General features: G+C 59.4%; 1 protein-coding gene across 1 annotated transcript in view; it reads right to left on the bottom strand.

Moving 5' to 3' along the window:
- TMEM132D (transmembrane protein 132D) overlaps nucleotides 1–21,368 on the bottom strand; it is a 360,724-nt gene that overhangs the window by 16,391 nt on the left and 322,965 nt on the right. Inside the window, exon 18 of the mRNA XM_039879485.1 lies at nucleotides 17,933–18,073. Within this exon, the coding sequence (XP_039735419.1) occupies nucleotides 17,933–18,073 (141 nt within the window). The remainder of the gene's footprint in view (nucleotides 1–17,932; nucleotides 18,074–21,368) is intronic.

Raw genomic sequence — 21,368 nt, 5'->3', positions numbered from 1 at the left:
GGGGCGGGCGTGTGGCACAGTTAGGTGGGTAAAGTCACGTCCAGCACGGTGACGGGGCTGCAGGAGGACAGGCACGCTCGTCCTTCCAGGGTTACTACGCTGGGGGTGCAGAGCCGGGGCCCTGAAGCCCGTTTTGCCACCTCACGGGAGGGCCTGAGAAGGACGCCGACACACCGGGAAGCAGAGCAGAGACGGAGAGAAAGAGCTCGGGACCTTCGCGATGCCCCGGATCCGGCCGCACCTGCTGCCCGCAGGATTCGGAAGTCATAGGGATCAATCCAGTATCATGCGTATGTGTGTGGGTGCGCATGTGTGCGTGTGTGCATGCGCTGATGCACGCCGCAGCGATGTGCGTACGCGGCATGTGTGCATGTGTGCGTCGTAGGTGGTGGTGCATGTGTTAACGCAGGTATGTGCATGTGTGTTGTGATGCGCTACTGCATGTGTATACAGTGAGCATGTGTTTGTGTGCATGTGTGTATTATACAGAATGTCCAGTGTGAGTGGGGTGTGTGTATGTGTGAGCATGTGAGCATATGTGTGTGCGCACGCGCGTTTCCAGAGTGTAAGGTGTGCGGAGTGTGCATGTGTGTGTGTGTGTGTGTGTAAACTAGTTTCAGTGGGGTTTTTTGTCGCCTGCAAAGGCAAGAGTTCTGAAAACCCGCATCGCTGACAACGCAGTCGCACCTGACGCTGGCCTTTCTCTACCCAGTCGGGCACGTTTGTGCTCGTCAAGGACAAGGTCGCGGACACGCAGCCCGGAACTGCGGTGGGGGCGTGACTAATCGCTGTCCCTCTGCCCACACCGTCTCCTTTCTCCCTTCGTGTCAACATCATCCGCTCACGGCGACACATTTCCCTGACCCAATGGGCACTGGCCTTGAGCCCACATTCTTCGCCAGGCACTGTCCCAAGGACCTCGCATACATCATCTAAGCGAAGCCGCTTGGCCGGTGCGTGAGTGATTTACATCGTTATTCCCATAGTTAGAAAGCCGACACTCCAAGAGCGGAACTCGCCCAGCGATGCCAGGAGGTCACGGAGTCCAGGTTCCAGGGGTGGCAGCTCACCTCCAGAGCCCGTGTCCTTTACTGTTACGTCACATGGTGACAGACAGCGTCATCTACAGGCCTTTACGAGATCCGGGAGAGAGGGGAACCTTGGGCCTCGGCAGGGCACCAGATGCTAATAACTCATGGCCGTGCGGCTAACAGGTCATGTGGCATAGCTCGTGGCTTTGTGGCTAACAGCTTGATCTCTGGGTGACAGACAGACTGAGGTTGAGGCCCATCACCGTCTCTGCTGTCGTGATCACCAGCCATATCCCAGGTACTGCTGAATTATTTCGCAGTCCCTGGCTCCTCGGTTCTCATGACCATCTCACGTGACAGGCACCATTATTGCCCCCATTCACCAAATGAGGAGCTGAGGGTCAGGGAGACTAAGTAACTGGTAACAAGTGGGTAAGCGAGAAGGTGAATCCAAGCCTTAGCGGCTGCACAGCCCATATCACATACGCTCCGTCTCGAACCTGGCGTTCACCCTTTCTGCCTCAGTAGTGTTCAGAGCTGCAGTGCATCGCCTTCCAAACTCCCCTGCAGGTGGCAGTGGTTACGCGATACCTTCTGGACCATGGGAAAGAAGCCGATGGGTTCTGGCGATGCTTTGTGTTCCTGACGCAGTCTGCACCGCTTCCTGCTTCATTCATTTTCCTGCTTGGAATGTAGACCTGTGGCTGGAGGTGTGGCAGCCTTCTTGCAACCATGAGGCAACAGATAAGAGCAAGAAAACCAACCTGCTAAAAAGGCAGAAAGAGCTTGGCTCCTGGTTCCCGTTGCTGAGCAGCCACAATGCTCTGGACTCCTAGTCACAAGTCACAGGCAGGATTTTATCTTTTTGTTGTTGTTATTGTCAGATACCTGTGACTTATGGCCATGTGTGATCCTAAGCGACCCTCAAACATAAATACGGCTTCCTTCTGTTTAAGGAACAATCGTTTCTAAACCTTTTTCTCATATTTTTAGTGTAATTTGGGGGTTACAAACTGACATGTCTATGGAGGGCGAATCACATAAGTAAATGAGTTAGCCATGAACTGGAAGTCTGCCCCCACCAGGCAGAAAAGCAGCTGTCAGATCATCTCGCCTGTGCAAAGGGGGCCAAGTGCTGCCTGATGCTCCATTTTCTATGAGAAGCTACAAATCCAATTTTAATGGAACTTTTAATGTAATAATTCTAGATTTTAAAATCTGGGCTCCTATTCAAAAACTTTGACACCCAACACGGCGTGGATATCAGCTGCATACAACCCAAGGACCTTCCATTTGAACCTCTGACCCGGAAGAGCTAACTTCATGACGTGTATTTACTTGGGGGATATGGGAGGAAGACAAGGCGAGAACGCAGCTGGGACTTTTTCAATCTTCGAACTGGCAATAAAAACAAACAGCAAAAACAAGCCAGCGAATCGCGGCCCCTCACACAGCACGGAGGCTGGGAACCGGGAAATGCCGTGACGGGGCCACTCTAGCTGCCTCCGCTGTCTCTGACCGCAGCGCCCACCAGCGACGCCCCCCGCCCCCCGTTCTGACGACACGTGGCTGCTCCAGTCAGAGCGCACCACACCCTCCCCGCGCCCAGACTCTGCGACCGTTTGTTTGTTTCTTGCGATATTACTCGAAGCCTGAAGGGAGCAGGAAAGATGAGTCTCGGGTTAGTTAGGGAAACAGAAAAATGCCCGCTCCTGCAGGAGGGAGCGCGGCGCTGCCTGGAGGGACCAGGGGCTGCGTGACTCTCAAATGCTTTTCCTTCCCGGTGGCCTTCCGCCTGCAAAGGAAGGTATGTGCGTGTGTGTCTGTGTGTGTGGGGGTGTGCATGTGTGTACATGCATGTGCATGTGAGTGTGTGCATGCATGTGCGCGCACATGTGTTTGGGTATCGCTGTGTGGGTATGAGCACACGTGTGTGCATGCGTGCATGAGTGTGCACATGCCTGTGCATTGCACAGACATGTGCATGCATGTGCGCGCCCATGGGTATATGCACACATCTGTGTGTGCATGTGTGTGTGCGTGCATGCATGTGCCACATGTGCACGCACATGGGTGTGTGCATGTTTGCGTGTGTGCACGTGTGTGCATGTGTGTGTGCATGTGTCAGGAGAGACGGATGCTTTCTCAGTTGCTTGAACATCCAATGTGGACGTTTGGAATACTGAGCCCCCAGAGCATGTCAGTGAGAATGGCCACCCAGCCGGACACCGGCCGTAAACCATCAGTCCAGCCACACCAGTGCCACCCTGTGCCATGCCCACCGTGGTCACAGAGACACCCTGAAGGCCAGGAAGCAGCGGGAGGGAAGGAGGCTCGCCTACCCAGCCCATCCCCCTCGCCACGGGCAGGAACGACAAGCAAAGCCGTGACCCACGTCGTGTCTCAGCTGCCGAATGGCTGCCGCGCAGACGGACACCGGACCGCTGGCCGGCTCCACGCCCGTGAGCACGTGCCACAGTCTGCAGGGAAACACGCGCTTCCTGCCCCGAGAGGCGCCCGCCCTCTTTTTTGCTTACTGGGGATTTATTCACATACGATGACATTCAGTACTTTAAAGCACACGGTTTGACGGGTTTGGGTAACTGAATACGACTGTGGGACCCCCACAGCCCCCGAGCCCCCTCCCGCCCCTCCACGCCCGGGTCCTCTCCCCGCCCTGCCCGGGGCACCTGCTCAGAGCATCGCCTGTGTGCGGGTACCACGGTTTGCTCATCCACTCGCCGTTTACTGGGCCTTTGCGTTGCGTCCGGGTTCCAGGTTTTATGAACATTATCCCCAGCCCTGAGTTCTGGCTTGATTTTCAGCACTGCACACCACCTGGACGGCCTTGCGGATCTTAGCTGGAAACGGAAAAGCAGAGACGTGGAAACAGCTTTGCTTTAAGCCAGTCTGTCGCTGCTGTTGCCGAAAGAGTAAGAGCCGCAGGGCCGTTGGTGCCCTCGCCGTTCGCGATCCTTCTTGGGTTCGAGGGCCCACGCGGTGACATCGGATGGGGACCACGCATTCACCCGGCAAACGTTGGCCGGGAGCCTTTCCTGCCTGGCCCTGTTCTAGAACGTGGGGACACGACTGTGAACTAGACAGATAAAGTCTCTGTTCTTTTCGAGATTACAATTTAATGTGGGGGGTGGGGCAGCAGGTGCACGGGCTGAAATAAACGCATGAGATTATTTGGGGGCGGTAGAAATAGGATGCAGAGGTTAACACCGTGCTGCTTTAGACGGGGTCACCAAGGAAGGCCTCTTACAGGCGGTGTCGACGGGGAAGAGAAAGTTTAGTGAACTCGCTCGACAAATGTCTTTACACGTCATTGAAAGAGACCAGCATAACCACGAACAAGTGAATGGGAAAAAAGGTTTATATTATTGTATCGGCCAACGACTCTCAGACAAGCATCATTTCCGTGGGAAAAACAAGGTTGTTTAAAAAAAGATTAGCAAGAAGCAACGGCCGCGGATTTTCTCATAAGCAGACAAAGTGTGCCCATGGTAGTCACCGGTCTGCGGACCGCCCTGCGAGGTCCCCAAGCCCAAATACGCCGACCGTGGCCTGCACGTGCGTCCGTGGCCTCGGCGGGCGGGAACCGACTCTCTGTGTTGGTGACTAGCAACGCCCTCCTCCCTCCCGTCATGCAGTCTGTGGATTGTTTCACGCCCTCTGCTTGCTGTGGGTTTTGCGTGCTTTTGAGGTGTTTAAAGCATTTATGAAGATCCGATCTATTAGACTTGTGATTTTAATCGAATGTTTAAAATTCCATAATTGTGTAATCAATATTTAAATCTAGCTAATTTAACCTAACTGGTTAAATTTGTGAAATTCAGATGTTTTGTGGGCGTAGTCTATGACTATTTGAAGAAATGTTAATTTTTTCTGTTATCATATGAATCCAAATACCTTTTGAAGAAATGGCATGCGGGATGGGGCCTTGGCATGCAGAGCTGTGGGCTTCGCTTTCCGATGCAGCGGGGCGTGAGGGGTCTGCCCTGCGGCCGTGAACGAGGGGACCACGGCGCCCACGGGCTGGCCCAGCACTCTGCCCACGGCGCCCACTGATTGCCAAGATTCGGTTTCACTGAACCCACCTGGGTCCCCTGCCAGCCCCTCCACCGATCGCTGTCACCAAAAGGGATTCTTTGCTCTGCAAAGCGTGAGCCGGGGAGGGTCCAGGTGGCCGCCCCAACCTCAGGCACTGAGAACGGCGTTTCTCCCTGCCAGGCGGGCCCGGGAACGCAGACAGAGGGAAGGGGGCGGAGCCGAGCCCTGACTCCGGGCAGCAGGGGACCCACGCAGGGGCAAGGCCCTCTGCTTGCCTCCTCTGCTCTGACCTGTTCCTGTCTTTCCCGCAAGGGTCACCAGGACCGGAGGTCACCATGCCCTCAGAACAAGGATGGGCAGGGGATCCACCCGCTGAGGGAACTCGATCCCCATGGGGCATGGGGCTGTGAGTGACCGCTGAGAAGCTGCCTTAGCTCCTCGCTGCTCCCTGTGCAGAGGGGCCCCTGGGGATTCTCAACGGGAAGGTGAAAGCTAGGGACAAAGGGAAGGGTGGGGATGCCGCCGTGAGCCGGGGTGGAGACACACTCAGCACTCAGCACTCAGCACTCAGCACAGGCAGAGCGTGGCACGCCCCCCGGAATGACGCGCTTCTGCCCCGCGCTAGGGGTCAAGCTCGCGGCCCTGACCCACCACGTCTCCTGACCTCCGGATGCTTTGCAGTCCCTTCCCACGCAGACTGTCCTCACCCCGCCCCACCGGGACGCGCTCGTGCTGGCCAGGTGACACACGCACCCTCACCTGCACAGGACGCCCCTCCCGCGGTGCCCGCCCTGTCCAGGAGGGCCGCCCCTGCGGTCTCCCGCTCTGTGAGCCGGCTCCCAGGGCCCCGGGCCTCCGCGTCTTAGGCAGCGCCTCTTTCGTGGGAAGGAAGGTGTCCCCATGAGGGGGGGGTCCCCCGGCTTCGTCAAACGGGGTTATCCGAGAAAGGCTTCCCCTGAAAAGTGAGGCTCCAGTCTGCCTGCTCCTGAGACAAAGCCAGGGGGGGTCTTACCCCAAATTCATGACTGCTCGGGGCTCGAGTTGGGGGAACAGACCATTGGAAAGCCCGCGGCCGAGGTTAACCGCGCGGGGCGGGTGCTTGGCAGTGTCCCCAGTTCCTTCCGTGGCTCCAGCTCCCGCCAGGCAGCTCCTGCCCTGCCCCGGGCTCTGGCGACCCCATCTCCTGTCTGGCCTCCAGACCACCTCGTGGGGCCACGGCCGCCGAGCTGACCGCCCCGCTGCCCCTCCACGTCCCTGTCCCCTTTCAGCCCCTGATCTGCGGCTCCAACTACGACCCCCCCGCCGAGTCTTCCCGGGGTCTGTGTCCTGGCCGTCACCTCCTGTGCAGGCTGCCCCGAGCCAGGCGCTGGGACAGAAGCCAGGCGCAATGGCACGTCACAGGTGCACACTGGAGACGCGTGTGTGGTTTACTGGGGGAGCCCGTGTTCCAGACACACTTTGGGTGCAATGCCGCCTCGGCCTTCTGTGTCTGTGGGGGGGGGCGAGGGGCGCAGAGGTTCTTGCCTCAGCCGGTGGAAGTGGGTGCTCTGAGCTTTCACTGTGCTCCCCACAAGCCTGGCTCTCTGCGCTGGGGTCACAGCAAGACGTCACGGCAGCCCGGGCTCTGCCGTGGACCCCGGAGGACAGCCGCGGTGCCCGCGTTTCTGCCCCCCGCCTTTCTCTGCTTCCCGTAGGGTCCTCACATGCCAGTTTCGGCAGGCGAAGTTTCCATCCATCTAAGGAAAAGTGACACGTGTTCCACCGGAAAAATAAATAATGGCTTTTCATAGGACCCCAGGTAACCGGCTGGGGCTGCGGTCGATGGTATGACCAGGAGTCCCCGGGCACCCCCCATGCAGGTGACAGCCGGTGACAGGAGCGGAAGTGCCCGGTGGGGCTCACGGGACGGACCCTGGGGCGGGCGACCCTGCGCCTCTCCTGTGGGCTATGCTGCCGGAGCCACTTCCGTCTCTGGGATGTGACACAGGACACACGCTTCGCAGGAAGGGGTCCCTTGGAAGGCGGGGACACACCACGGAGGAGGCCACCACCCTTGCCAGGCAGGACGGTTCAGGACTTTTACGAAGGTTCTGCCTATTCTTTCGCCGTCGAAATTCTCTGAAAATCACGTGCGATCTCATAATCGACATGTGTGACAATGTGGCATGCTATTGCCTCTTCTTCAACCTGAGAGCACCGGACGGATGGCTGGGGGGCCCACAGACCACACCCTGGTGTATGCTGGGGCCACACGGTGGGAGGAGACGGGGGACAGTGTTTTGGTGAGACTGCAGTCAAGGAGGCGCCTGGACAGAGAGCAGGTCCCAAAGCCAAGGGCTGCGTCACTCAGATTTGACACCACCTGCCTTTGCGTTTTTAGAAACCGTGGAAACGAGGCTTAAGTGTCCCGAACGTCACAATTTATATTAGGGAGCTGGGGTGAGATGACATTGATTTATTCATCGATCAGCAAATATTGACTCCGCAGCAGCCGCGGTGACCAGGTTTAAGCGGTGTGTAGAGCCGGCCCGCGTTGGGGGCTGTTTCTTCCACACTCGGCATCTTCAGATCGTGTAAGGGGCATTCAGGTGCAAATCACAAATTTATAAATAAAACGTGGTATTTTAAAGCTTAATAGCAGTGACACATATCACGAAGGAAGGCCAGACGGTTGGTGACGGCTCCGTCAGATCCTCATCTGACTCGTGACAGACGGCTTGCACCTGAGCCATTTTTCTCATCCACTTGGTGACTTTTCTCATTCCTTCTTCTCCTTCTGTTAAATTAGAACTTCCCGAGTCATCCCCGACGGCAGGTAGGGTTTGTTGGTTCTGCTGGACCGTTCTGGATGTTGGAAATGACCTAGACCCAGAGCGTTTGGCGTGGGTTTTATTCACCAGCTGCCTCCTGGCAGTTATGCAAGGGCTAGCCATTTGTCCACGGGGCCGCAGAAGGGTCACTGTCCCAGTGTGTGTTTGACCATATTACAGCTTCCTGGCGTGACAGCGTCGAGACCGGGAACCGCACGGACCACAGCATGACGGACAGAACGGGAAGCCCCCGGAAGCCATCCTCGCGCGCACAGCATGTGCGCCGAGCACCGCCTGGAAGAAACGCCCACGGCGGGGGCTCCGCACGACGGGGACGTGAAGCCTTCGCGAGATGCGCAGACGCAGCGGCGGCTTTTCCGCGTCGCACGCTGTCCGATGAGGGATCCCCCAGCACCGGCGCGTCCGGCGGCGTCTGCCCTCGACGTCGCAAGCGCCTCAGAGCGGGTGTGATCTGTCCTCGTTTTCCGCGACGGGGCGCAGACAGAGGCGTCTTTGGCAATGACGGTGTTTTGTTGTCCTTGGCCTGTGACCACGGTGCTGGTTTGGAGCCACACGCATTACGCTGCTCTCGCTGTAACGGCTTTCGGGGAGGGGGGCTCCTTTCGAAATGTCGCCGGCTTCCCACGGCTTCACGGCAGTTTGAGAGAATCCGGTTTTCGGGGGGTCCTTCCTTTTGATGACTGTCACCTCAGTGTCCACGCGCCTCGTTCAGACTCGCGCTCGAGGTCTGCCCAGTGCTCACGCTAATGTCATCAGGGCAGACGTGATGCCAGTGTCACCGCTTTAATCCCCAAGTTCCGCGCGTGGCTGGCTTGCGTTGGGCCACTGATCTATTTTGATGACTTTGGAATACGCACCAGCACAGTAGACACACACACACTGCACGCTTAACAGATGCAAGCGAAACATACCACTGGTATAAAAATACATCAGCTGATATTGATTCTGCCCTGATAACCGAATGTGAGTCGAAAATAAAGCCGAGACCATCTGGTCTCTGCGACGCCGACATAACCGCAAAATTATAATGACTATTAAAAACATAATTCGGTTTCCTTGATAATCATAATTCATCTAACATTTAAAACTTATGACTTACATAAGTGCATTGCTTTGTTCTGTGCAGCTGTCAAATCACCCGTCAGGGGAGGGAGGGGCAGCGAGCACGGTGTGTGTGGGGAAGCATGATGGGACAGCTGAGTGGGGACCAGACGGGGACGCAGAGAAAAGCCGTGGCTGACCGACGAAGCGTCCCGGCACCAGCGGGCGGCGGGTCGGTTTGCATTTTAGAGACTGCTGTGTGGGGAGCATTGTGACCCCGGTGACCCAGGGACCACGTAGAGATTCGACGCGAGGTGACGGTGGCCTGGCCGGGACAGGAGAGATGGGGACACACAGAGAGAGTGGGGACAAGTACGGGGAGGACGCCCGCGGCTGGGTGCAGGGCCGACCCGCCGGGCAGAGGCAGGTCCTGACCCGAGGGACCAGGGACCTTCACCGAGGGACGACTCACCCCGGGCGGCCGCGCTGCTGAAGGACGCTGTGCCCCGCGGCAGCCTCGGTCCCGGCCCGTGCCTGGCGGGCGTTTGTTCGGTCTGCGCCACGTCTGCCGAGTCTCCCCTCAGTCACAGAATTCCCGTTTGCCTCGGGGAACCAGCTCCCCCATCTCTGGTCACGTGCGGTCGCAACCCAGGCCTGGCTCCCCAGTGTGCCCCATTCTGCCTGGTCCTACCGAGGGGTTCAGGGATGGGCAGTAACCCAAATGGCACCGGTCAGACTCGGCTCTGAGTTGCTGGCAGCATGGGTCACGGAGTGGGGTCTGCTGACACCATTCTGCCCGACAACGAAGCCGACACAGGGGAGCTGGAGCTAACGGTGGACAGAGGCTGGCCCCACGCCCTCTCTCAAGGTCCGTGGTGAGCTGTGCCTGAGGAAGTCCCGGGCGCCCCTGGAGCTTCTGTCACAGGGTCTAACGAAGTCCCTTCGAGCTGGCACTGCCTGGCCTTGAGACGGAGAGTTCTGCTCCGGCCTGATGGATTCGGGCAGAACGGTCGCTGAGACGATCTCTGAACCGGTTGCCTCCGGAGACGGCGGGGCTGACTCGAGACGGAGCCAGGGGAGCTGCCTCGGACGACGGGGACATTCGGCGTCGTGATCGCTGTGTGGGGTACACGGGCACACACACTTCTCCTCACTCGTCCTGGGATGCTATTAAGGTTTGTGCATTGCGCGGTACGTAAATTTTTCGTAAATAAATGAGCCGAACACAAATACTGAAGTCTGGTTCATGACAGACGCTGCGGTGCTCAGGCGACGTGTGCTGACGCCCGTGGCCAGCGCTCAGATCTACAAACACGGCTGCGGTCGCAGGAGACGGACGCGTGATGAGAACGAGCCGTGACCGCGGCCGGATGTCCACTGCAGAAGCGACGCACCTGTCCTGCTCGCTCCCTCCAAGGCCACGCGCGCCGCCCCCACCCGCCACCGGGAACTGCCAGCCGTGGCCATTTCTTCCCCGCACAGGGCAGATGCTTCGGCGTGCTGGAACGTAGCGGTGCCGAGGGTACCGTCTTGGGGACACTTGAATTCTCTGGCCACATTATGTGGTGACGGTCAGCTCCAGAGACACGAGGATCATCTCCCAGGGTTTGTTCAGCATCTTCCAACCCACACCGGTGCCGACGTGCGAGCAGAACATGCCTAACGTGACGTCAGAAACTCTCTGTGTTGGGTGGACATCGGACCTTCTGGGATGGGGGGGCGGGGCTCCCTCATCACCCAGCGGGAGGGGCGGCAGCGGAATGTGGCAATTATGACATCGCCAGCATGCCGTCCCTAGTGGGAGGGTGACAAGGCCGTCGGGTTCCCCACATAACTCCTGCAAGCAGCGGGCGCCTAAAACCAAGCCGTTGGTGCTCAGGTCATCTGTCTGTCTCCCAGCTGGCAAGGCTGCTTCCCCACCTGCCAGGTAAAAAGCAGCTTCCATCGGGGGCGACAATGCGGGGTCCCCAACCCCCGCCCCCAGAGCAACAAAAGACCAGGGGCGACCGGCGCCTTCATAATTCCCCCCACCAAAGCCTGTCCCTTGACACATAGCTGTGACACTGGGATCTGCCTCGACGCACCTGCACGGCAGCACAGGTAGAGGGTGTGCCTCTCTTCAACATCACCATCATCTAAGTTTGAGTCCCAATGGCAGTTTGACAGCCTGGGAGCCAGCCAGGCCCTGCAGCCTCCCCAGGACGCGGGCTCCTGGGAGTACAGGGGCTCGCCCCTCGATCTAAGGGGGTTGCAGTGACCTCCAGGCTGGAGCTGCCCAAGAGAAATGTCTGTGGGTGAAAGGAGAGAACCTTCCGGAAGAAAGCTGTCGAAAATGTCATTTTCCTCTGGTCTCCTCGTAGGGGCTTCCGAAACAGTCCAGGTTTTTTCAAAGGGTAAAAATGACAGCCGTGTTCACGGAGATAAAATGACTACTTCAGGAAAAACGTATTTTCTCTTTTGAAAAAAAAATTAAGGTATTCGCCATGGAAGATTTTCAAAAGCTTTCTGTGTGGTTTCTTAACAGCGAGAACAGCCCGCCACAGATAGTGGCCCCCTTTCGCCCCACACCGCTCCCCGTGACGGCTTTATTCAGACGGAACCCCCACACCATGAAGCGACCCTCGCAAAGTGTGCGACCTGGTGGTTTCCGTGCGTCACGGAGCTGTGCGACCATCACTTCCGACTCTCCCCACCCCCCGAGAGACCCGCCTAGGGGCGCTGCTCCCCTTCCCGCCCCCCGCCAGCCCAGCCCTCGTGTGCTTCCTGGCTCCGTGGACGCGCCGAGTCCAGGGACCGCGTGCACGGGACCCCGCGCTATGTGGCCTTCTGCGTCTGGCGTCCCCCACACGACACTTGAGGTTTGCCTGCATCGTAACTCCCCTCGTGCTAACGCGGGATCCCGGCCCTTGGCACGACAGACGTTCCGAGCTGGGGCCTTCTGTCTAGTGGCGCTGTCCAGCAGGGGCCCAGCCCTGTCCTCCATCCACCAGACGTGAGCAGCCTCCGCTTCTGTCTTGGTGGCAACCCAAAGTGTCTCCGGATAGTGCCAAAGGCCCGTGGTGGGGTGCGGTGAGGTGGGGTCGCCCTGGTGGAAACCATCATCTAACCAAACGCGCCTGGAAGCTGCCCCGCCCCACGCCATTTAAATACACACAACCTGGGGAGGTTAACCGACTGCCTGAGGTCGCGCAGTCAGCCAGCGGCCGGGCCAGGGACTGGGACTCTAGGCCCGACGCCGGCTTTACGTCGGTTGGCAACCCACAAACTCGCCGGGGCTGGAATCAGTCTCACAGCATGGTCTCACAGCGGCGGTGTTTAAACTTCGACACACTCCAAGGTCATCTGAAGGGCTTATTAAAATACAGATTACTGGCCACCACCCTCAGGGATCCCGATTCGGCAGGTCAGAGGTGAGGCTCGAGGGTCTGTGTGTCCACCTCGTTCCCGGCTGCTGCTGGTGCTGCTGGTCTGGGGACCCACATTGAGAGCCATCATCTGAGAGTCAGCTCATTCTACCCGCCCCTCAACTTTTTTTTTTTGATGGACAAAGATTCTCAAACACAAATATGTGGCCAGACAGGAAACACAACTATGAGAGCTGGAGGTGTGAGGGTGTTGGGGCTGGAGCTGTGGCAGCCGCTCTGTGACAGTGAGTACGGAGCCACGAGAGTCACCGTGAAGCCAGCCTGGGGCCCCGATCTTACGGGGCTGCTGACATGGCCACGCTGGGACCGGCAGCCTCTGCGCCCGTCCTGCAGATGGACCGTGACACCTGTTATTAGCCACTTTGTAGTCGCTGGTCCGTTGTTTGCTCCTAGTCACACCCTGAAAGATACAGGCCCCCCTAAGAATGCAATGGGGGAGGGCACAGCATCTCTTCTTCATTTATCTCCATATTTCCGCCACCTTGAGGTGGCTCTGGCATAGAGAGGGAATTCGAGGCGTACTGAATGAATGAGTGAGTGAATGAATGATTCATTGCCAATCAATGATTCATTGAACGATCCTCTTCAAGCTTTGGTCATGGATCAGCAGGCCGTTTTCATGGTTTTTTGTTTGTTTGTTTTTTATTTTGCTACATGCTTAAACACCATCTCCACTACCGCTATTATGGATTCGTTTTACAAATATACCCTTAAGCTTCTTCTAAGTGAAATATTTCCAGTTTGGATGTTTACGTGTATTTTTCTGACACAGCAAATGCACGCACGCTGCATTTCAGAAACACCCGTCCGTGAACCACCCAGGACCACCCTCGGGAGCCAGCGCTGGACCACTGCGGGGTCCACGGCCGTCCGACCCATCCACGGGTAATCACCGGGTGCCCAGGCCTCTTCCGCATCTCGAGATGCTCCCTCCAGGTCAGGGGTGAGGCACAGGGGGGAGACCGTTCCCGAAGCCTCTTCCCGTATGCACACTGTGAATGGATGAAAGATGAGGTCGGAGGCTGCTGGCGAAGACCCTAGAAGCCATAACGGATTCACCAGCAGACCCGGGGTACGGAGCAAGCAAATAAGCCGGCAAGCGTTTGTTGACATAACGATTGATCGGCCGGAAGCCGGAGCTCCCCCAAGTCTTTAAAATGGACTGTGTTTTAAGAAAAACTACTTTCGAGATGAAGGACACGGCGCTCTGTGCTCCCACACATCTTTCTTATATTGCGCCTAAAAATCGTAAAGCTGGATGTCCCTGGCGATGCACCATTTCTCATCCAAGCTCAAACGGCCTCTATTTAGTTGGCTCTTTTTGTCCAAAGCCCGGCTTTTTCTCACCAGAGATTCCCAGCCCCACGGACTCTGACGAGGGAATGATTTTTTTTAACCCCTGCGGCTTCTGACTCTCTGATTGCATTAAAGCCATCTTCTTTTGTGATTTATATTTGTGCCAATGTTTAATTCTATCACCTTCTCCTGCCCCGCCCCCCGCCCCGGCTCAATTTCCTCTCGGATTATTTTTTGTCTTGATAATATAATTTTTGTAGCGAAGTTATAGTCTGTCATTTTACATTTCTGAAGCGAGACATAAATGCACTTGATTATTTTTTATGAATGTCCATAATGACTAATGCATTGATTGAATCTCAAAGAAGGGACTTTCGCTTTTACTTAATGGATTGGCCCCGCCCCGCCCCGCCCAAGGCTCAGCTCTTCGACGCTCTGCACGGACCGAAGACGTGATGAAAAGGTGTCATTCCTTTTCAGGGTTTTTAGATGTTGCCAAGAAAGGCAAAGCTCTCTCCAAACTGCTGGAATCTTGGTGTAATTTTAAGTTCAAGAGAAGAGGGAAATGCACGCCTATTTTAGTAAAAATGGCACCAGAATGAACTTAGCCCGGCTGTAAAACATCCACCCGAAGAAACAACGGGCACCTGAACAAACGACATCCTGTCTTTTCAAGGGGTCTGCAGCAGGTCGGGGTGCCGGGTCCCAGGACGTGACACAAGGAGCCAGGATTCGATGCCACTTGACTGCCGTCAGTTACGAGACCTTAACGTGTCCCGTCTCTCTGTCTGTCTCTCTCTCTCTCTCCCCCACCACTCTCCCCCCCTCCCTTAGAATAAAGACCTTTCTTTCTGGGGAAAGACAGCAGAAGCATCTGTAACTCACCCTAAAATGAAACTCAAGGCTCTATGTCAACCTCTTATAAGACAGAGACTCTCGGCGGCAGACTCTGAGAGCCGCGTGATGGGAACGCCCCTCTGGGTAAGCGGCGTCTGTCCTTCTGGGTTCTGAGTGCACATTTCTGCCGCCCCCCCCCATTTGAACTCTGCGGGTGCAGGAGGGAGGGGCTGCGCTATTACCTGCTGCTGCCTTTGTTCGGAGGCTTCCGGTGTCCGTCCGGCTGCGACCACGGCAAGTGTGCTGCACGCTCGGACGCATTTTAGTGCGATGCTCGCACTGTTGGCTGCGCACCCCGTTCTAGCACCAATGGGGCTTGGCTCCTAAGTCACCTCGCAAAGCTACTGCTGGCTTTCCCAGGAACAACACGGCGGCCCCAGGCCAATTCCACGGACCCACCCACGGCACGTGGCGCTTTGTGGCCTGGAACGGTCAGTTGCAGGACCTGGAGCGACCCACGACCTTGACTCGCAGCATGCCTTTCCTGTCAACATCACAGCCCACTTGTCACGAGTCTGCAAGTCCAGTAGGCGAATTGCGTCACAGACCTGGAGGCGATCGGGCAAGGCTCGCCCCTGGTGGCCTGGACTCCCAGAAAGCACTGTGGCTGCTATTCAGAGGCGCCACCAGCAAACCTCTGGCTCACAGCGGGTGTCTGGTTCCAGGCGTGTCCCACTGGGCCCCTGGGCATCTCACAAACGACACACCCCGAATCCGAGCTCACGGAAGTGGCCCACGAAACACAAAGTATCTGCAGACCTGATGCTTCGTACCTCGCTCAGTGTTGCTCAGCATTTCATACAAATCAGTTTCTTTAGCCACGCATTCATTCAGCAAATAATTATCCACGGTGGACCTACTGTGTGCCAGGCCTTCGCTTAAGTGTGAGAATACGAAATGGATGTGCCCTGTCTTGGATTCCTCTGTAAGTAACTGAGGACAACTGTGATCTCGGTGTGGGACCGTCACACCCACCTAAGATATGGCGAGATTCACCCACGGGGACAATTACTCTCGAAAGTCTTTGAAACCAAAGCCTTTTGACCACGAACGTACTGTTGATTTCTAAAGTCCACCTTCTGCCATTGCAGCCTGGAGCCTCAGAAGGAACCACGTGCCAGCGCCCGCTCATCTGCGTCCCCCGGGTTGGGGCCCCCTCCCCAACCTCCCCCTGGTGGGAGTCCTCTCCCCCCCGACCTCCGCTTGGTTGAGGCCCCCTCCCCTGATCTCCATTATTGGTTGGGGCCCCCTCCCCCAACCTCCCCCTGGTGGGGATCCTCCCACGACCTCTCCTTGGTTGGGTCCCCCCTCGACCTCTCCCTGTCCCCTTGGGGTCTGGGACACCCACCAGGCTTTAACTCTTCGGGACTGGACTAAACGTCACCCACCAACATGACGACCATCACGGACGCACCCCGTGCACTTTCCCGGGCCTGCGGGGACCCCCGCCCGCCACCTGGGGGATGCTTCTGCTTTCCGGTGTCGAGGCTCAGGGAAGGTCCCTGCACGGCGAGTGTCCAGGCCTGTCCCACCCACACGAGGAGGACGTAGTCCCCGTGGGTCTCTCTCCGATGGCAGAGTGACCCGTACGTGCAGAAGCGGTTAATGATGGGAAAGTTTATGCTCTGTGTATTTTACCACAATTAAAAAAAAATAAACGGTGCCGCCTTAATAACCTCATCCGAAAATCAGAGGCAGAAACGGCGCCCGTTCCGCGGGGCCGCGGTGAGGGTGAAGAAGCAAAGGGCCGCCCGACACGCGTTAAGACACGGCCACTGCCGCTGTCGCCGGTACGAAGCCCGCTCCAGCACTGGTCTCGCGGGACTGGGCCGTGCCGGCCACGAGAGCGAGTCGGGGACCGAAACGACACCATCCAGTGAGACGTCAGACAATAAATAAAATGCACGAGCATACGCTCTAAACATGACGTCTGCAAACACGGGGGGTGCAGACAGTGTCGTGGGGGTGTTGCTCGGGGAAGGCCTTGGTGAGGACATGGAGGGTGGAGCCAGCCTGCGGAGGGGGGGAGGGGGGGGGAGGGGAGGGCAGAAGCGATGAGGCGAGGTCAGGAGGAGGCTGACAGGCCTCCCACATCCTCACACTGGAAAGTCTCGGCTTTCCCTGTTGCGATAGAGCTCCCAGAGACACTCCGGCTGAGGGCGAGCCTGGCTGCCAGACACCACCGTTGACCCCGGCACAGCACAGTTGGACGGGCCAGGAGTCTTGGTAGGGGAGTGGCTGTGGTGGGAAGAGAACTGCCGCCGTGGGCACCCGGGATCAGCCGAGGAGGTCACTGCATTGACCCAGGAGGGGTGGGGGAGATGGGCAGGGGGAGGTGGGGCAGGGAAGCAGGGCCAGGTCCCAGATGGGTCTCTGAGAGGCACCACCATGAAGGCTGGGAGAGGGAATGGGATGGGGTGGGGGGCTGTGAGGAAGACCCGGACCAGGCTCCTGGGGCGCCCGTGGCCCCATTGCGGGTGGGGGATGGGCCTGGCTCTCCTCACACCTCGGAACAGGACCTCGCCCTCCGCGGGGACATCTCCTGCGTCTGTGCCCAGGCCTGGGCGGGGGAGGGGGACAGGCAGAGGCGCCCTCTGGTGGCTCCCGTCAGCTCTGAGGCCACCGTCCCGCGGGGGAGGGGGGCGCACTGCCAGGTCCACCACCCCTCCCCCTCCTGGGACGGTGGCCCCCTGCGCAGAGGGCCCGCCTGGTCACATTTGCCATCGCGGCTCTGACTCTGAGGTGGGAGGTGGCCCCATGACAAAGCCAGCTCCCCGCGGAGGGCCACGGGCTGCCAGGCGCCTGGCAGAGCGAAGCTCGGGGTCGGCCCTCCCCGTGCACCTCTGCTTCACGTCACCTTTGCACTCCGTGCAGAGAGAGGCGGCAGAAGCCGCGGCGGGAAGGGAGGAGGCCACGGGCTGCAAGCGCAGGACGGACGGAGCCGTCGCCACGTCCCTGTCCCCAGCTCACAGAGAAGTGCGGGAGGCCGGGAGGACGGAGCAGTGTCCCTTCCCCCCGTGCCCCCCGACCCCCGCTCCCGGCCGGTGTCCTAGTGCACAGCTGGGGGTCACCGGACGCCGCGCACTCCCACTGACGTCACGTCACGGCTTCGCACCATGAAGTCGCCCCAGAGAGTGGCCCGCGTGCCCATCGGTCTGGGTCCGGGGCACCTGCCCGACGCGTCCCCGCCTGGCGGTCGGGAGAGTCCCCTCCCTCAGGTGGGCCCTGCGTCCCCACAACCGCCCGGGGCGAGCGGACGGGAGGGGGCTCCGGGGGACCCAGAGGCCTGGCCGGTCGATGAGCATGGACGCTGAGGTAACAGCGGGGGCCGCGGATGGGGAGAGAGGCCACTTGCCTTAATGACGTCTTCGTCCGCTGACGCGCACTGCACAGACTTCAGGTCGGTCACTGTGCCGTCCTCCTCCACGGCGACCACCTTCACCGGCACGGCCACCGCCTTCCCCGTGAGCACGGCCGTGTTCAGGATCTCCGTCTCCTGGGGGGGAGCACAAGCACACTGTGACCGCGCTTTCCGCCCGCACACGCNCTAGGTCGCCTCCTCTCCCACGGACACCGAGGCCCCGACGAGCCCTCCGGGGACACGGCTCCCAAGGCCCAGCCCTCGACATTCACCCCGCACCGCGGGCCGGCTGCGCCCCGTGGCGGGCGGCGGCACGGAGGTTCCTGCCGTGCGTCTGCGCGTCTGGCGTCCTGCGTGACGCCCGGCTGGGCGGGAGCGTGCCGTTCCCCGGAGCGGGGCCCGCGAAGGGCCCCCATGTGAACTACGTGTGAGATCGCGGGGCCTGTGAGCCGTGGGCCAGACGCGCGTGTCTCCCCCGGGCCGTGTCACTTGTCCTCGTGCCGCCTGTCGGTTTCACGCACGAGATCTCACGCCTCCTTTGCAGGATGAGGTCCGCCTTAGCGTTAGCTCCTCTGGCGTAGCCTTTGAAGGCGTAACACACTTTTTTTCCTTCTTTTCATCCTAAAAGCTAAGACTCCAGCTCGAAAAGTGCCTGAACTTCCAAGCCCTGGACACGCGTGCGCTCCGAAGCCTCGCTGCCGCTGCACGTCCTCCCGGTTCGTCCGCCCTCGGTGGGCTCCCTGCCCGATCCCATTTTATCTGGGGTAAATCATGGTATAGGAAGGGAGGGGCGAAGTCGGACATGGCGCTCCTTCCTGCTGCCCTGGGGCGACAGACACGCACACCCCCTGCTCGGACAGCGGGTGCAAAGGCATCGCCCGCACTTGGGGGAGAAGGGGAGAGACGCTCTTTCACGCTGTGGCCCAAACCCAAACGTCTCCTCCCTCAGGAGGGAGAGAACGTGGGGGGGGGAGGAGTAGCGTTAGGACTCCTGACGCCAGCGCCGGGGACCAAGGTCGCACGCCCGGGCGGAGAAGTGACCAGCGTCCTTGCTCCAGCGGAAAATCCCAAGGCCTTTTGCCCTCTGCCCGTTTGGGGGTGCGTCCTGATGGTTGGCGCCTGGACACCCAGGAGCGGCCGCAGGCCCACGCATCTGGGATGCTGCCTCGTCTCCGGCCCGGACGCCTCGGTCTGCCTCCAGGACCTCGGAGGGGAATGGGGACCCCCGGGGGCCTCGGGGCCAGTGTCGCCTGGCTGCTCGTGCATTTCTGCCTCTCCGAGGCCAAGCATCTCCTCTGCTCTCCGCGGGAGGCTCAGGGTGACGTGCCCGCCGCCGTGGCCCAGGCCCAAGGGACGTGCGACGTCCCCGTGAACTCATCTGCCACGCCAGGCCTGGCGGATCGGAAGCAGAATTAGAGCATGTATATGGTTTCCAAACCCTCAGGCCTCTGGTGTCCTGATTTTCCGCTTCGTGTACGAGCCGTCGCTTAATCACATTCACCCTCAAAAATTGATTTTCAAACAGAGAAGAGGAAGATAATGGATATGAGAAAATATGGCTTCCACAGCACGTCGAGAGGTCGCCCTGCGTGCTAGCGACAGCGGCCAGTGTCCCCCGCCTGGCCGCCCGCCGTCCCACCAGACCCCGAGTGTGTCCAAGGCCAGGAGGAGCCCCCTAAAGGTTACATCTATACATACCAAGTAAAATGCGTTTCTTGGCCGCCCTTAGTCAGTGACACAAATAAATAAGTCGCTGGGTGAGAGGCTTCCAGAAAAGTGTGTTTGAAAAAGCAGATTCTGAGGTTGTCGTGCGTTTTGCCTTCCTCCCGGCACCATGAGTGGGTCGTGCCTGCCCCCCACTACCCCCCCGAATGGCCCACCCAAGGGGAACGGGGAGGGGGTCCTGCCCAGTGCACAGAAGGGACAGACGGCAGCTCCAGGGCGCAGGGGTCAGAACGCTGCTCCCGTGTCAGGAGAGTGAGGTCCCCAGACCAGGTCGGGGACGAGCTTGCACGCTGCGTGAAGAGGGAAGGTCCTGGGTGGTCTCGGGTCCACGGAGACGCACGGTCAGAATTCCGCAGCAGGCGTCGGAAGTAAGGCCTCCCCTTGTCCGCTTTCAATTCCCGGGGACGCCGAGTGCTCGCTCAGGAAGACGGCCCAGGGCTCCACGGAGCCAAGGACACGGCGTGGCCCACCCCACGTCATCGGGACCCTGGAGGAGCCGGCGTGGGGTGCTCGGGCACTGCCGGGGTCCGCCCAGCGCCCCCACAGTCTGCCTTCTCCATCTGCCCGCGGCTCCCTGCACTGCTAACACGTGTGTCCACCAAGACACCTACTCTGTGGTCAGTGTTGACCCACTGTTCAAAAAATCCTGGAACTACATTCAGTTTGGGTCAAAAGCAGACTCCACCCTCGCTCACTTTGGCTGAGAGGGATGGGTCCAGGACCGTGGACAGAGGCCGGCCGTGTCCGTGGGGCTGAAGGCGCCGACTCCAGCTGACCGCCCGAGGTCGGCGCCCAGCCTTGCTGTTCCCGCCGCGGTTAGGGGGCCGACACACTAGGGGGGTGGCTCCAGAACCCCGCCGTCTCCTCCGAAATCTCAGGCAGCCAGGCGGATGCCACGTGTCCCCTCACCCCCACGCGAAGCAGAGCTGACACGGGGTCCAAGTGGCGGAGACTGAATCCCAAACCCGACCCCTCATGGACCCTCTGCTCTCTGCCCGGGAGGCTGAGTGAGGCAGACCTCTGAGGTTCACGCAGGTGCAGAGAGGACACCTGTGGGTGGCACCGATGACAGCCCCCACCCCCGCCACGCGCCGCCGCCGCCGGCCACGGCCTTTCCCTGAGGTCGGACCACAGACGGGCGTGCGCTCCTGTCTGTTCATTCTAAATCGAAATTTCGTAGTATTGGCGTCATTTCCCACCTGCTCTTGAGCCCACCCCCAACGACACGAAGAGACACCGCGAGTCCTGAGCCGTCTGAAGTCACGTCTGCGACTCGCGGGCGCTCGTGCTGTGCCAGACGGAAGCTCCAGCCGGCCTGGCCCTCACGACGCGCTGGCCTGCAGGGTGCGGTGGCCGCGACGCCCTGCCACCCCCGAGGCTCGGCCACGAAGCCACCGCGGGTAACTCTGGTGCTCTCCCTGGGGCCGCCATGCCGGGAGGAAGCCCAGGCCGCACGCGGGGCCACGGTGAGGGGTCCACTCCACAGACGCAGCTGAAATCCAGCCTCGACTCACTGGATACGTCAGGGTCCACCTCCTGGGCAGGAGTGGCCGGGCCTACTGCTGTCGGCACCCAGGGCCACGACACACGATGCAACAGAGACGGCTGCCGTTGGCGCCACACGGGACAGAGGCCGACAGCCAGCCCCCGACGGCCAGTCCTCAGTGCTGGACCCCGACAGCCGGCCCCCGACGGCCAGCCCCCG

The sequence above is a fragment of the Pteropus medius genome, unplaced genomic scaffold (assembly GCF_902729225.1).
Source record: "Pteropus medius unplaced genomic scaffold, Ma_sr-lr_union100, whole genome shotgun sequence".
Taxonomy (NCBI): domain Eukaryota; kingdom Metazoa; phylum Chordata; class Mammalia; order Chiroptera; family Pteropodidae; genus Pteropus; species Pteropus medius.
The sequence above is the reverse complement of the archived record's forward strand: the minus strand, read 5'-3'. Positions and strand labels throughout refer to the sequence as shown.